Here is a 14,279-nt window from a genome sequence, read left to right as displayed (position 1 = left end):
ATCCGTGAAATGCTATTAACTGGGAAACCCCATGCATGCCTTCTTCCGTATTGCATTTGCTTGAATCGCGTCTCAACCTAAACTGTTTGAATGATGTTTCGGACAGGGATGAATGCGTCTCGTGACGATAATAGAACGTTCCCAATTGCGGGAAGTCTTCCCAGAATTACCCCCATTTCATAATACCAATATTTCTATGATCTATATATATTGAACAATTCATATGAGCGCATCTTTGAGCTATTTTTCTTCAACCAACGGTACCTTCAGTACCGCACATTTGTTTCGCCTGCCAGCAGAATTAATTGGTCGTCTCAAAAATACTGCCTTGCACCATCTTTATTACAGCTATATAATACCGTAAATATTTGGTGTAGGAAAACACGGTCTCCCCATTATGACTTTGCGCAATAGTCAAGTATGTCTGGATGCAAGTATAAAAAAAGAAATAGCTTCAAAACGACTAACCCGTATCGCAGTCGAAGGACTAGTTTTCTTAACGTATTTGAATGGGTAGTTCTGTTTAGAGGCGTAACGGCCTTAACACCATTTTTCATTGGTAGCGGGTTGAATAGGAAAAAGTGCAGTGACCACGGATAAAATGCTTATTTAAAAATAATCACGTACCACGATATTGTCGATGGCCTGTATTATTATAGGACCAACTGAACGATGGATATCTATGGTAGCATTGCTATTCAACGGAAAATTCGATTCAGAATGCGGTAATTATTTATCAAAAAAAAAGATTAAATATTATCACATCACATTCTGATGGCCTAAGTTTGGCACCTTAGGCTGTCGGGATCGGTGAATGAAGGTTGGTGTTTTTATAGAAGTGTCGTAGCAGGATAGGATTACTTACGGCGAAATGAAAATCAGCCCTTCTGTGGCGGAACCCTCAACGTTGCCTTACGGTCATCTGTCATATGTGGCCAGTTTATTACCTGAATGGTTAATGTAAGAGACGATACCTGGGAGTATAGAAGGGATTTGTGGCCATAAAGGACCGCTTCTTTGACTGTCGTAATATTCGTTTTCTTAGCCCCATTCATAGTGCACTTAACTAAAAGCCACTGGGTGGAGTAAATCGCAGTGGAACAATCTACTCTTATAACCTGTTACTTACAGTATCTATAGATGAGTTATGAGCCATCCAAGTAAGGTTATGGCTAAGTGGGCCGTAGTCCTGTTCTTTCTCTAAGAGCCCCGCGCATGACATCTGACCACAATGTAATATAGATAGACATCAAACGTCGTCATAATGGCCCCGGCTGGGTCCACAATGAGAAATAAAGCTAATTACGGAAAGGGTTGCCAGTGTTTGTCTTTTCCTGCCTGACGTGTGCAATTTGTGCTGCCCTGTAAGCTTTCGTTGTTTCATAAGTTCACCCGCAAAGTCACACCCAACCACACGGATTAAATTGAACTTGAGCACATATTTTGAAGGAACACTGCGAATGGCGTGGGGTGCGTATAGTTAGCTATCTACTTTTCCTATGATCGTTGTATTGAATCTTACTTTGCAGAAAACATCCGAAGCAACTAACCTATAAAGTATATATAAAGTCACGTTAGCATAGCGAGTTCGCTTTGGCGAATTCACACCTAGAGATAGAATTGTTTTGAATTGCGACACAACTTACTATAGTTTCTGGAAGTTGTCCTACATTAAACTAATAGTAACGTGATACTACACGCTGTGACTATAATTATGATCATAGTGACTAACATCTCATAGCAAGTAATTTTCGATTAAATTTCTATAACATACGCCTGTATTTCTTTGCGCTTCCGCTTGTGTAGGATCTTCATGGTGCCTAGTGTCGTTCACGTATCCGGCCCTGTTGATTTGCGTGTGTACAGCATACGCAGTGCTTACTCGAGCAATCCCTGAAGCGTTCAACGAATCGAAATATATTGGCTTTACGATGTACACGACATGTATCATCTGGCTATCGTTCGTGCCACTATATCTTACTGTGTCCGGCCCGGGTTCGTCACAATTGGCCATCGGCGTTACAGTGATGTGCGTCTCAATCTCGTTGTCGGCTAGTGTCACGCTTGTCTGTATGTTCGCGCCAAAGCTCTACATCATTTTGTTGCACCCTGAGAAGAACGTACGACAACCAGTCGGTGAGTGCAATAGCAGAGATGTACGTGTTTGCTGACTTCTTAATTGACCAATCTCGGTCATTACGCGATCAATAGGTTAGTCATCTTTCGGGAAAAGCATGAAACACAAATGACCTGCTTAGTTTAATGGTTTGTGATGTTGCGCGAATCGCTTTACTGCCGCAATGCCCGTTTGGGCCGGTTCTGCAGCCGTTGTACAACCCTTACTTACTTGCTGTCTCGTTGTTAGAGGTTGCCAGTGGCGACCTTTGAGTAGCTCTCTATAGCAACCTAGTGTAATATTGGCAACTGCTCTACCGTTACGGCGGCCTATTGTTTGGTCGTCCGTCTGGCCTGTGCTTCGGTCCCTAATGCTTCATAGCGTACCTGACAGTGTCACAAGGCAGATGGTTAAAGCAAGCGTTGACAAACGAGGATACACAGGAATGTACTGGGGATCAAGCGGTTGCAGGATTCGAAGGAAACAGACCACGCTTGGTGTGGAACTTGGGCTTGCGAGACGAGCCGTGGGCCCTGCTCGGGGACCGCAGGTGGTCCGCGTCAGGCCGGGACAGCTTGAGACCAAAATGAACGAGCAGTCATTGCTGATAGACTTGGCCTTTTTGTTCGCTTGCCATTGGCCGCTGCGCGCTGTTGGGTTGCCTTTGACATGATGTTGATTTCTTCGGGTTTCACCTAGAATGGCCGAGGGTTCGTTCGTCGTCACTGCCGTGTTCTTAGTTTGTTCTTTGTTTGTTTAAAGTCACGATTAGCATCATCGCTGCTGCCGTTTCGTACTTTGTCATATTACAAACACAGCGACGATGGTAAATCCGCTATGCGTTTCGCCTTTCTTTCTCCTATTTCCTTTGAAACGCCATCATTTGAACCCTATTAGGACGAAGAAATGAGTTGGTTCGGATGCAAACAGCGGCAGGCTGAGTGGTTTATGCTCGTCTTTGCCGGCAGAGCTACGCAGGATTTTCGCTATCTGCTGCACATATATGTTTCGTAACTATTTTTAACGGAGGAAAAGTCAGTGCGCATAATTTGTGCTGCGATTATTCGAAAACTACAATTTATATAGACCTATGGATGCAAAGCATGCATTCACAAATTTAGACTCAAAATGTTGACAAAGGCAGGACAAAGTGTCTACAGTGCACGTGTCGAAGCTATGTCCACATATATATAATTTTAAAATCAAAATGTTTGTGTTTAAAAGGTAACTGAGGGTTTATATCTATCGGAAACTCTTTGGGTTCCATAGTTGAAGTTACAAGCCACTTATTCCAAGCCAGCTTCGCTTAAAAGCGTATTCTCATATGGAGCTGCGTTTTTTTTAGCTTCATCCATTGCCCAACCATTGTTCTAGAGTTTTATTTATGTGGATATCTGTATGTTTATGTGCCGAGTTCCACTGCTATATGCCCCCCACGTCTATTGGGATGATGCAATCATAAAAGCTTGCGCAAAAATCAAATATTTATGAAGGCCATTGAGCCCGTGGCTTTAATGCAATTTCATCTCCCGGAAATAGATTGGATATGTTTTTAAAAAGAAGGACGTAACTGGTGCGATGTGTTTTAAATTACGGAGCGTCTCACTTTCGCCGGAAGGGACTAGGAAACCGGAACGATCAGCGCCGCCGCTTGCAAGACCCTACACCGGTTACCTAATATCAGCTGTTAGTAACAAGTAACGTTCTGCTCACATATTTTCATCAACTGCGCATTTTTTTAACACGTTTTTTGTCGTGTTCTACTGTCGTTCCCTGTCAACGCCGTCCACAGGAATGGTACAGCAGCGCTACGGTGCAATGCTCAAGTCAATGCAAAGGCGACACGTTGAGTGCGCGACGCAATCCGACGATCTAGAGCTGTTCGGCGGGACCGGATATTCTAGCGGTGTCATCGACTACGGCATATTGGCTAACCAACAATACCTGCCAGGCGCTAACCAGCAATTAGGTGCGAACATAGATGGCCTGGCAGCGAAATCCTCTACGGCGCTCGCCTCGTGCTGTGCTGCCACCCAGACACCTAATTGGAATACGCTGACAAGTAGCAACGAGTCGGTCAAATCGACAGGGAGCGATTGCGCATCGCCGAATTACAATCGATCGTTTCGACACAACCACGGCCCTTCACAGATGTCTCACAATGTCTGTGCTAGCGAAAACGTTGCCACGGGAAGCTTTCGACGTCAGCACCAGTCACACCAACAGCAGCCCAGAGATCTTCAATACCAGCAGCAAGATCTGCAACAGCGGGACTTTCGCGGTAGCGGGATTGGCGGAGATGGATCCGTCACCGAGTTGAGCATAAACGATACGGGCAGGACGGGTTTTTTGGCCAGGGCGATCAGTGCCGATTTGGGCAAGGTCGCAGCGGACGATAGTATAGTTCAAGGGCAGGAACCCAAGGAAACCGACCGCTTGCGCACGATAGCAACTGCTGCCACCGGCGGAGGTAGTGATGGCGGCGGATTATGGAACCGCCACAATGGTGGTCAGATCATCAGTAGTTCGGGGGGAGACGTACAGTTGTAGTAGCATAGCCCATGAATGGCAGACCCTAGACTATGTACTTGTTAGGCCTATTGTAACAGAAACAAGTATAATAAGAATAACAGCAACAAACTAAAGATAACATAGAAATGGCAGAGATAACGTCCCAGAAAAAAAAAAACGCATCACTGCGTCTCCCCTGTTAGGCCACGATAAAGGGCGGAATGACAACGCCACTAAACACGATGGCGCAACATAAAAACAATAACAAAAGCAAACATCGTCCGGTTATTTTTCTTGGTTGAACAAGAACATATTTAACAACACTGGGTCACGATAATTGTTTTCAAATGTCCGTCGCCGCGGGTTGCTGATGATTAAGATTGATGACGGCTAATTATAATTACATTTTTAGTAGTAATAAGCATAACGTCCACATAATACAGTGATAGAGATGCTATGGGAAATTCGCCAGTATAACTATAGTAGCGAAACAGAGAGATAAACGTGAATGAAGCGAAAACACGAGAAGGATCGTGACTGAATTGATGACGATAGCGGCGTAGAGAGCTGAATAACCGTCACATTAATTGAAAATCATTTGCGCTGCACGTCATGATAACGTTAAGCCGGGCAGAATATCACATATATTCTCATGGATCATAGAATATGCACGGGGCCTTGCGTCGAGCGAGAGCAGGTGCTTACGTGCAATGTACTGTCCCGACCGAAATTACATGGCATCTTTAAAATAGCTGCCAATCACTCGCTGTTTTCTATACCAATTTATCGATTTACGTCGTGTATTTCCCTGTCTGTAAATACGAGAATAAACAATTACTTCAAAGGCGCTTTTTCCTTATGAATCAATGGAAGGACAAAGAAGAATTCGTTGATTCTTTTCAGCTATGTCAAGGTGGAGACTGCGATCTCTCGCTGCTTTTCGCCAACAGTGAACAAACAAGATACACGATCTGAGCAAGGGACAGGGGTACGGCCATTTATTAACATAGCAAACAAAAACGCCAGTGATCGATGACCAAAGCGGGATCCCACATACGGGATCACGTTGAATAATAGATTTATTATTATATTATGACCATGATATTGCTATTAGATCTATATGAATAATGTCGATAACCAAGTAATTAGGCAGATATATTACTTCAACCGTAACAACACATACAGCGAAGAGAACAGAAGGACGAGGTGCAGAAACAACCCGAAAAACAACGTAATCGACAGCGATGAACATACGTATCGGCTACCCGGTGATGGGAATCGTTTGACGTCAGAACTAGTGGCTACCAGCGACGCCCACTAAACAAACTGCGGTATTTTATTTGCAGTCGTCATTCAGCGATCGAAAGGTCAATACCACCAGTATATGAATATCATGTGATGAAAATGGTTCCATTGTCTGCCGATAATTTACAATATATTAGGCACTCTTGTCCTTAGAGTTGCTGCCGCCATTCATTGATATTACTACGACACTATGATTGATTATTACGCTTGTTATCATTACCATTTTTTTATCGAACTAGTCACGTATGGTAACTGCCGTATGGCCTGAGGTTAAACTAGGGAGTTTTGTTCCACTATTTTGAAGGGCGACAGTCGTAAAGCGAACGCGTACGCGCAACAGGAGCTAGCCTGAAACGGGCAAAAAGCAACAGAAAATGGAGCCGGTAAGTCGTGCAGAGAACGCCATAAGGCGACGTCCGAAGCCAATGAATGAGATGATTGACTATTATACGGTAAGATTATATGGTGCCTACCGTTAACGAAACATATAACTTCACATGCCAGTTTCAGATGTAACGTTCTCGAAGGAGATGAGTATAATCAGTAGGTAGGTGGCAAGTGTTATTCGACTAGTGGTTAACCTAAGGTGGAGAATGGAGGAATAAGAGTGGAGAACATCGGGAAAGGGCAAGAAATAAATATACGATTTTTTTTGGTCTATTCTCTGAGGAAGAACTGCCGTCAAAGTGGGGTTTGAAACAGAACGTCACCAGGACCATGGTTGTCAGATCCATGGAATCAGGTTAGATCTATAAATAAATTTAGGTAAACTAAAACAACACTAACTAACTAAACAAAATAATGATGGCTGAATGTTAATCTGTCATAAGTTTCGCATATTAAGCGGACGTTGTTTAGCATCATGAGATATAAGGGCAAATATCGGGAATGGATAGAATAGGAAAGGGTTCGTGCGCTTTCCGACTAAAAAACCTCAAATTGAAAAAAAAAATTGAATAATACGATTGGAAAGCTTCAAGGTCAGATCAACGATATGAACAGCAAAAGCAAGAGACATCTAATGATACAATAACAATAATTCGGCTTTTCTACGTTCCCTTCTACCATACCGCTCCAGACATAGATTATTATGTCACATGTACCTAGACGTTACAAGCCGCTGGTTGCAGATCGTGTCACACAGTGGTCGAACGTAGCCAACGATACGAACGTCACGGCACAACTGTTTTCGGCAATTGCGACAAATGAAACTGGCGAACGAAGTGGCAGACCGCGCGAACGACCAATAACTGTAAAAAACAGGCTCAAAAATGAGAGTCATAGGACATGGGCCCGGCATCAGGCGTAACTGATCTTAATTATGTCATACTATTTGAATGTTATAACAACTCATGCATGTAAGCAGTTGTCTATCGCCTTCTAGAAGAACTGATGTATGTAAAAATGTAGATTAATAATAGCTGATTAACTGTTATTAGGTGTGAAAAAGGCCAATGAAGGTAATGAGGAACGACATGGCAAGATAAAAAAGTCCCGACATAACGAGAGAGTCGTGAACTATTTTGCTATTTTTATAATATTAATAACGCTGAAAATAACTGAAAAACTAAAGAAGAAAAAAAAGTGACCATATTGTGTTATGCTATGCCACACCAAGTTGAATGCTCGAAATTTGTTGACAAGGGCAACATAGGGCAACATTATCAAGAACAACCGTATCAAAAAGTTATTCGGGAAGCAAGGGGCAGTTACAGAGATATGCTCACGTCATCCTCGTACAGCGCCCACAACGAAATATACCATTTAGACAGAACAAAGACGATGTTATGTCACAACACAGTTTAGGGTAGAACAGAACAATAAACAGTCAATAAAGCAGGCGCATGGGTGGGCCCATAAGTAAAACTCTTCGAGATCGAGAAGAGAACAAGGGGTGAAAGAAAAGGGTTTGTATAATAATGATAATAATAGGGAATCAGGCTGGACGAGGCAGACTCCTATAAAATGATATACTAGCATTTTGTCAAGTATTTAGTAATTAGTAGTCAAGTAATTATTTGTAGAACCCACTAAACAAAACATTTATCAAGATGTTCCGTATTACTGGAATAATAACAGGCCCATATCACTGAATAGGCGTGAAGTTCGAGGAACCTTAGTTTGAAAGCTAAAAAGGCAGATATAGTTTCAACGATAGTAACGATACTTGCTATACAATTATTTATAAAGTACATGTAAATAGGGAGTTATTCAAATATTACTATTTACTTGAAGAATTTACTCTAAGAGTAAAGATGACATAAGTATCAGGCCTGCCATGACGGTGTCCCGTGAAAGTTTTCAATAGGTGTTATTGGCTATTTTAACAGCTCATAATGTCTCTATAACGCAATGCTTTAAATATAAGATAAACTATAATCTACCTATGATTAAGGCAGAACCAGCGACGAGCTCTCCGTGACCGCTTCCAGAAATGCGAGTTTCTACTGATGCAAAGCGTAAAATGGCGATGCGGATCTGAGCTTCTCCGCTAAACTCAGAAGCCGGGCAGAAACTAGTTAGTTAAGCAAACGTTACTTTTTACCTTTATACTTATTTCATAGAAGCGAAATAACGATTTTGTATTTAACTATGTGAAAAATTAATATTTTGTACTACTTTTATTTAAAATAAAAATGCTATAAATACAACAAAAACTGTAACTGCAAGCACCCTTCTTCGACAGAGTATGATAACTATCCATTTAGGTTCGGATTAAAGAGATATGCGCAAAGACATAATTATACGTCCTTAAACCATAAACATTAGATGAAATTTTACCCATAGCATTTAAAGGTATTGCTGGGCCTGTTGAGAATCCTGTGTATTTCAAGTGAAGAAAATGACAAAACTATGTTTTCGACGCGCGGCACGTATCAGAGCCAAACAATCTGATACATGTACGCACATATCCGCTAAGCAATGACGATATCGTAACAAGTTCGACCTGTTCATAATTATTGGATATCTTACTAGACTAGCTTTGATGAACTCTGGCGTATGTGGACGTGGCACTCTCTTCAGAGAGAGCACATGCATAAAATGACGGAAACAGGCTCTGAAGATTAACGTTTCCTGATGGGTCGACCCCCTCCCTCCCTCCCCCCCCACCCACAATAAGGCAATCTTCACAAAAAATTTACGACTTGAAGTTCACACCATCCGATCTTACGTGTGGATGAACACTGTTTGAATGTAGACTTTCATCGATAAAATACAAACATTTCAGTCATCTTTCAGTGTTTCTCTTACCTTAATCAACGTTATCTCTTCTAACAGCCAACACAAAAACGAGCTCACAGATTAAGTGGGCATGTCGAAAGGTCAGTTTGCTGCGAGAGGAGGCACCCGGTGGAGTCTTGGGACATTTATTATGAGGCTGTCACGCGCAAATAGCCAAGTTCAGTATGAACCTATAACCATATACCCGGCAGTGTATAATAGAAATATATCTAATCGAGTCTCGTTCATATATCCAGCCTTAGCAGAGAATGAACTCAAGACAGTTTTGTTGACACCTGTAATGTATTAGCCCATTATGAAATCGTCCGACCGTGAAAACATCTACATCCGCCAGCTATGATACTAAGAAAAAAAAGAAGCTGTTTTCACAAATATATATGCAAGCATAGATTAGCCGAAAATGCGTCATGATAAAAAAAAAAAAAAGAAAAAAGAAAAGTTTGCCACAAAGTAAATAATGGGTTATTTTGTGGTTTATCCTGTGTGAATCTCTTGCTTAACTTCTGTGTAAACGGGCGCGATTTGTACACCTATCGATATAATTAATATACATACAATGGATTAGAGTTTCTATAGATTATTAGTAACTATCTTCTGCTGCTCGAAGCACATGTGTTGTGGGTCGTTTGGGCACGACTAGTGGAGAACTTTTACTAACGACGATGGGTTTTGATGGTCTTTACAGGATGCTTAGCACGTAGGGCAACCGTTTCGTTGATGTTGTTTGCTGTTATTCTGACGCTCGATGACTATAGCGCTTGTCCATTGCTTTGCTTGTCATCGAATTCAATTCATGGATAATATGATCATCGTTTTAGCTTCATAATCGAATCGAACATGAGATAAATGAAGGTATCGCTGCGTTCATGGATAGCTTAGTAAATGTTCCACCCTGTTTAAATATTGGCATCCGTGTGGAAAATACATAAATCTGAATGCATTAGGTTACCCTATCCATATGGAAAAAAGATATTGGTCCTGCTAAAACCTGAAACCGTTTAGTACCATCAGGTTTTTTAGGGTAAAATCATCGGATTCTTGATGTCGACCCCAGTATCAACTGAGGATGAACTTTTGTTTGATAAATCTAGGATTTGATGAAACAACAGGCATGTATAAGTGGTAACTCCGTATACGAATACTGCATGTACATAGTGTGACAGGATATGACTTACGGACGCGTGGTTACCTACCCATGATTACACCTACACCACGACTAGGGTTCCAACTAATAGTGGACTTCCTAAAAATATTGTTAATGGCTGTGACAGCAACCGCTTAAAACAGGTATGTCCTAGCGGAACAGTTTATTCGAAGCATCATGTCTGTAGTTGCAAATAGGTCCTACATAAATAGTGAAACCAATGTATTACGATTGGGGACACACGGTACATTAGTTTTTGTTTTGAGGCCACACTGAGTTTAACTGCGGCCGAAAGATAGGCTCAGACTGCTTTCTAAACCTTATCTGGTAACGCCGTTCAAAGAAGAAAAAGCTATCAATCGCAGTTTACAGCCATTATGTGTAAATTCGCTGACGCCATTGGAAGTGCGTAGTGGGTGCAGGCCAAGCCCAAATGCCTTGGTTAAGCATCTTGATTTGCCGAACAGGCCGAATGGGTCGGTAGCTAGGTAACGATGCAAATATTGGCGCGCCGTTTGCCGCGACGCATCAACGTCTTGAAACGGAATAGTTCCCTATTCGCTAGTAGAAGAGAGAAAAGTTAATTTTTACAGGCCCAGATAAATGACGATTTTCGTTTACGTAGTTGGGCGTTTTGTCTTGGGGCAGACAAGCTCCAGCTGGGCGGGACTTGTGCAGGGCTGGTCTTCACTTGGTAAGCGCGAGATCACTGCACGAATGTATTACGATATCGTAAAGCGCATGTACCAACAACAGTTGACAGACCACTATGAATAGTGTTCTTGTGGGTCTGATATCCTGATTCTAGGTGCTTACCATTCTGTCTCATCTTGTCCACCTACGATGTGCGTGGAGCCCGCTGCACTGTCGATGACGAGCTGGCATACGAATGCAAGAACCGATCAAACGGTAAAAATTTAACGCAAACCTGTGTACTTCAGTTTACATATGTATATATGTACGAACGTACATGTAATTAATGTATATAGTATACAGAGGGACCTGGTGTACGGGAGGGTAGATGATATAGGAGCAACGCTGCGTTCTGTCCGTGTCTTCGGTTGAAACCCAAAGAAATCGTAATGCTCGGTTGCATGTCCTATGCTAGATGAATAGGCAAAACTTAACTGCGTGCTTTTTCTTCGCTGAGCAGTAGAACGACACGCATATCGCTCTAACTGGATTTAGCTAAAGTTCCTGATAGCTAGTTATCCCCTCGACTGATAATAATAGTGTTTGGTCATGCATTCGTGTCTGTATTGGCTGACGATTAGAAGCTTATGAGTATGATTGTTCTTCAGATAGCCGTGGCTAGGATAATCTCTATAACGGTACTGCTACTGCTACTGCTAGCTTTCTTTATCGTACACGCCTATGACGATATGTACAGTGTAGCTAAGGTAGTCAGCCAATTTGATCGATCAATGAAACTCGTCCCGTATCTTGTATCCCCAACAAAGCTATTATATAATTGAAATAGTAATAGCAATAACGCTCGACGGCCCACACTCGACTGGAGATTTCCTACGTGTAGATACATGTTTCAGTATAGAAATTATCGTATAACTTTATATAGGCGTAGGCATGTATCTGTATACATCTGTAGTAATGATTGTACACGTATGTAAACTTGTGTACCCCAGAGATAGTGATGATAACACTATGAAGAGCCAAATAGCACAGCAACAACAATAACAACAACAACAACAACAACAGCAACAACAATAAACATTAAGTAACTAACAATGAACTGATCAATAACCGTGCGCGTATCTACCTTGATAAGAACTAATATAATAATAATGTCATTCAGAAATAACTGTGCCAGCTAGGTTGCTGTTCCTTCGTTACGAACAACAGCGCCGCGAACAGATTTGGCACCTTGCTAAAGATGACATTGCATAGTCGAACATGGTAAATAATCTGTACATACTGTGTCTATTGCAAATATTATTACCTACTACTACTGCTGCTGCTGCTGCTGCTGCTGCTAGTACTTTCTGATACTTTTTTGTTTTTCTTTTTGCGCCTCTACTAGTATACGATTTGTGTGGGAGCATTTGAACAGCTCGCTGGGTGCCAAGTTCCGCAGTCAAACTGATCCGTATAGATTCACATAAACAACAACGATCTGGCGAAGCCGTACTCTGTAAAGATAAAAATGTCCTCAGGCCAGACGTCGAGTAACTTTGCACGAAACATGCTTTGCTACATCTGACGCTCGAACACAGTGTTTCCAACTTGGTTTCGTCGCCTTTTTAACGCTACCAACGTGGCAAAATGAATAAAGACTGCGTCTCATGCATAAACAATCGATTATGAACGCGACCAGTTATTCTCTTATCTCTTATATATCTGTCCTTAACTTGTCACAACCTAATTACATAGTCACAATCAAACGACTTACCCACGTTTTGAAGTTCCCAAAAAACAACGACAAAACGCAAACTACACGCTGGTTGTATACAAACGCAATTTTTTCATTCTTCCTACACACGACTTTTTGATACTTTTTTTTTTTTAGCAATTTCTTTTTCAATTCCACCAGCGGTAACCAAACATGCAGAACTTCGTAAGAATGGAAAATCCATTCGAACTGCACGTACCGTTCCTGCCCAACAGTGGTATTTTTCGTCCTTATGAAAACGTTTGTTGAAGTTCATCATGCCTTTGTACGACTAATGAGCACAACAATGACAACAGCAACAAAGACCTAAACTATGTCAGAGCAGAACGAACCAGTCGAAGGCCGGCACTCGCTTAGTTGAGTCCGAGTCCTTGCCGCTAGAGCCTAAGTAACCACTACAGTAAATGGGAATTGATGAAAATAGGTACATAGAGAAAACACTGGCAACGAATCCATTAAGTTCCAACTCGTGCCCGCTGTTAAACTGCTGGTTAACACCCGTCATTAACGATACGAGCAAATTGGCCATTGACACGTGGAGGAGTACCACTATTTTGTCTTCTCGTTGTTTACCACTGTTTATATTGGGTTACTGTTGAGCTGAACGTTTCGGAAGGTAACGTATAACACAGTACACGTTAAGTAGAAAAAAATCCTAAAAAAATAATACAAGACACGATAAAATACCAGATTTATGTCTTATGGGGCAACCGGCTTAGAGTTAACAGAACGATTAACTTTCCCTCTTTTTTTTTAGCTAAACTGCTACTTAGCCTTTGGTTAACCCTAAAGGACATGTTTGTTGGTACGGTGCTGGTAGACATCCTACATTAAGAGTAAATATCCTCACATTGTGTACTTTCAAACTGAACAAAAACTTGTCGGCTGGTTTTCGGATAGTACAAATCAACACACGCTAACACACACGCACACACACACACACTCACACAAACACACAAAACTCCGTTTGAAAAAGCAAAAGTCTTGAAAGACACGAAACGTGAGAAATTATGATATATAAAATTTATCGAACATCATATATGTATGTATGAGATGATAGGTTTTCCGTGGAGATGTCGTGGGAATATAAGCGTAAAATAGGATCTTGTGTTATTGAATTAGTCCGGGTTACTCTTTAAGTAGAAACTGATGGCCAATTAGTCTCTGCTTAATTTTTACGTGATTGCCATAACAGGTTGTAAACAGTCTAGCCTCCGACCTACCATCCAGATTTTTTCAGCTACATTTTCGGCCGGGGGGCGGGGGGTGGGTACTAGAGAAAATAGACGTTATTTTTGCTCCACTGGTTAACGTAAATTCATTCAGGAAACGAATTACAGCACTTTTACCTGTTGCATTTACCAAATCTTTAAGATCTCTGGTAGAACGTGTGGTAGTGTTTTCCCTTAAAAAACCGCATGGACCCCCAAAAGTACACATTTAAAAAGCTATATATATATATATATATATATATATATATATATATATATGTTTTGCATATATTCATCGGAATACGCTCCATGGTAGAGTCAAATTCTTATTGATCTCCCAAT

At 41.5% G+C, this 14,279-nt stretch overlaps 1 protein-coding gene across 1 annotated transcript in view; it reads left to right on the top strand.

Moving 5' to 3' along the window:
• The window catches only part of LOC111270042 (metabotropic glutamate receptor 2), a 118,175-nt gene extending 109,580 nt beyond the window's left edge, over positions 1-8,595 (top strand). The window contains exons 14-15 of the mRNA XM_022850033.2: positions 1,807-2,136; positions 3,909-8,595. Coding sequence (XP_022705768.1) covers positions 1,807-2,136; positions 3,909-4,666 — 1,088 coding nt within the window. The 3' untranslated portion in view covers positions 4,667-8,595. The remainder of the gene's footprint in view (positions 1-1,806; positions 2,137-3,908) is intronic.
• Positions 8,596-14,279: the final 5,684 nt, after the last annotated feature.

Source organism: Varroa jacobsoni, unplaced genomic scaffold (assembly GCF_002532875.2).
Source record: "Varroa jacobsoni isolate VJ856 unplaced genomic scaffold, vjacob_1.0 scaffold_1434, whole genome shotgun sequence".
NCBI lineage: Eukaryota > Metazoa > Arthropoda > Arachnida > Mesostigmata > Varroidae > Varroa > Varroa jacobsoni.
The sequence above is the reverse complement of the archived record's forward strand: the minus strand, read 5'-3'. Positions and strand labels throughout refer to the sequence as shown.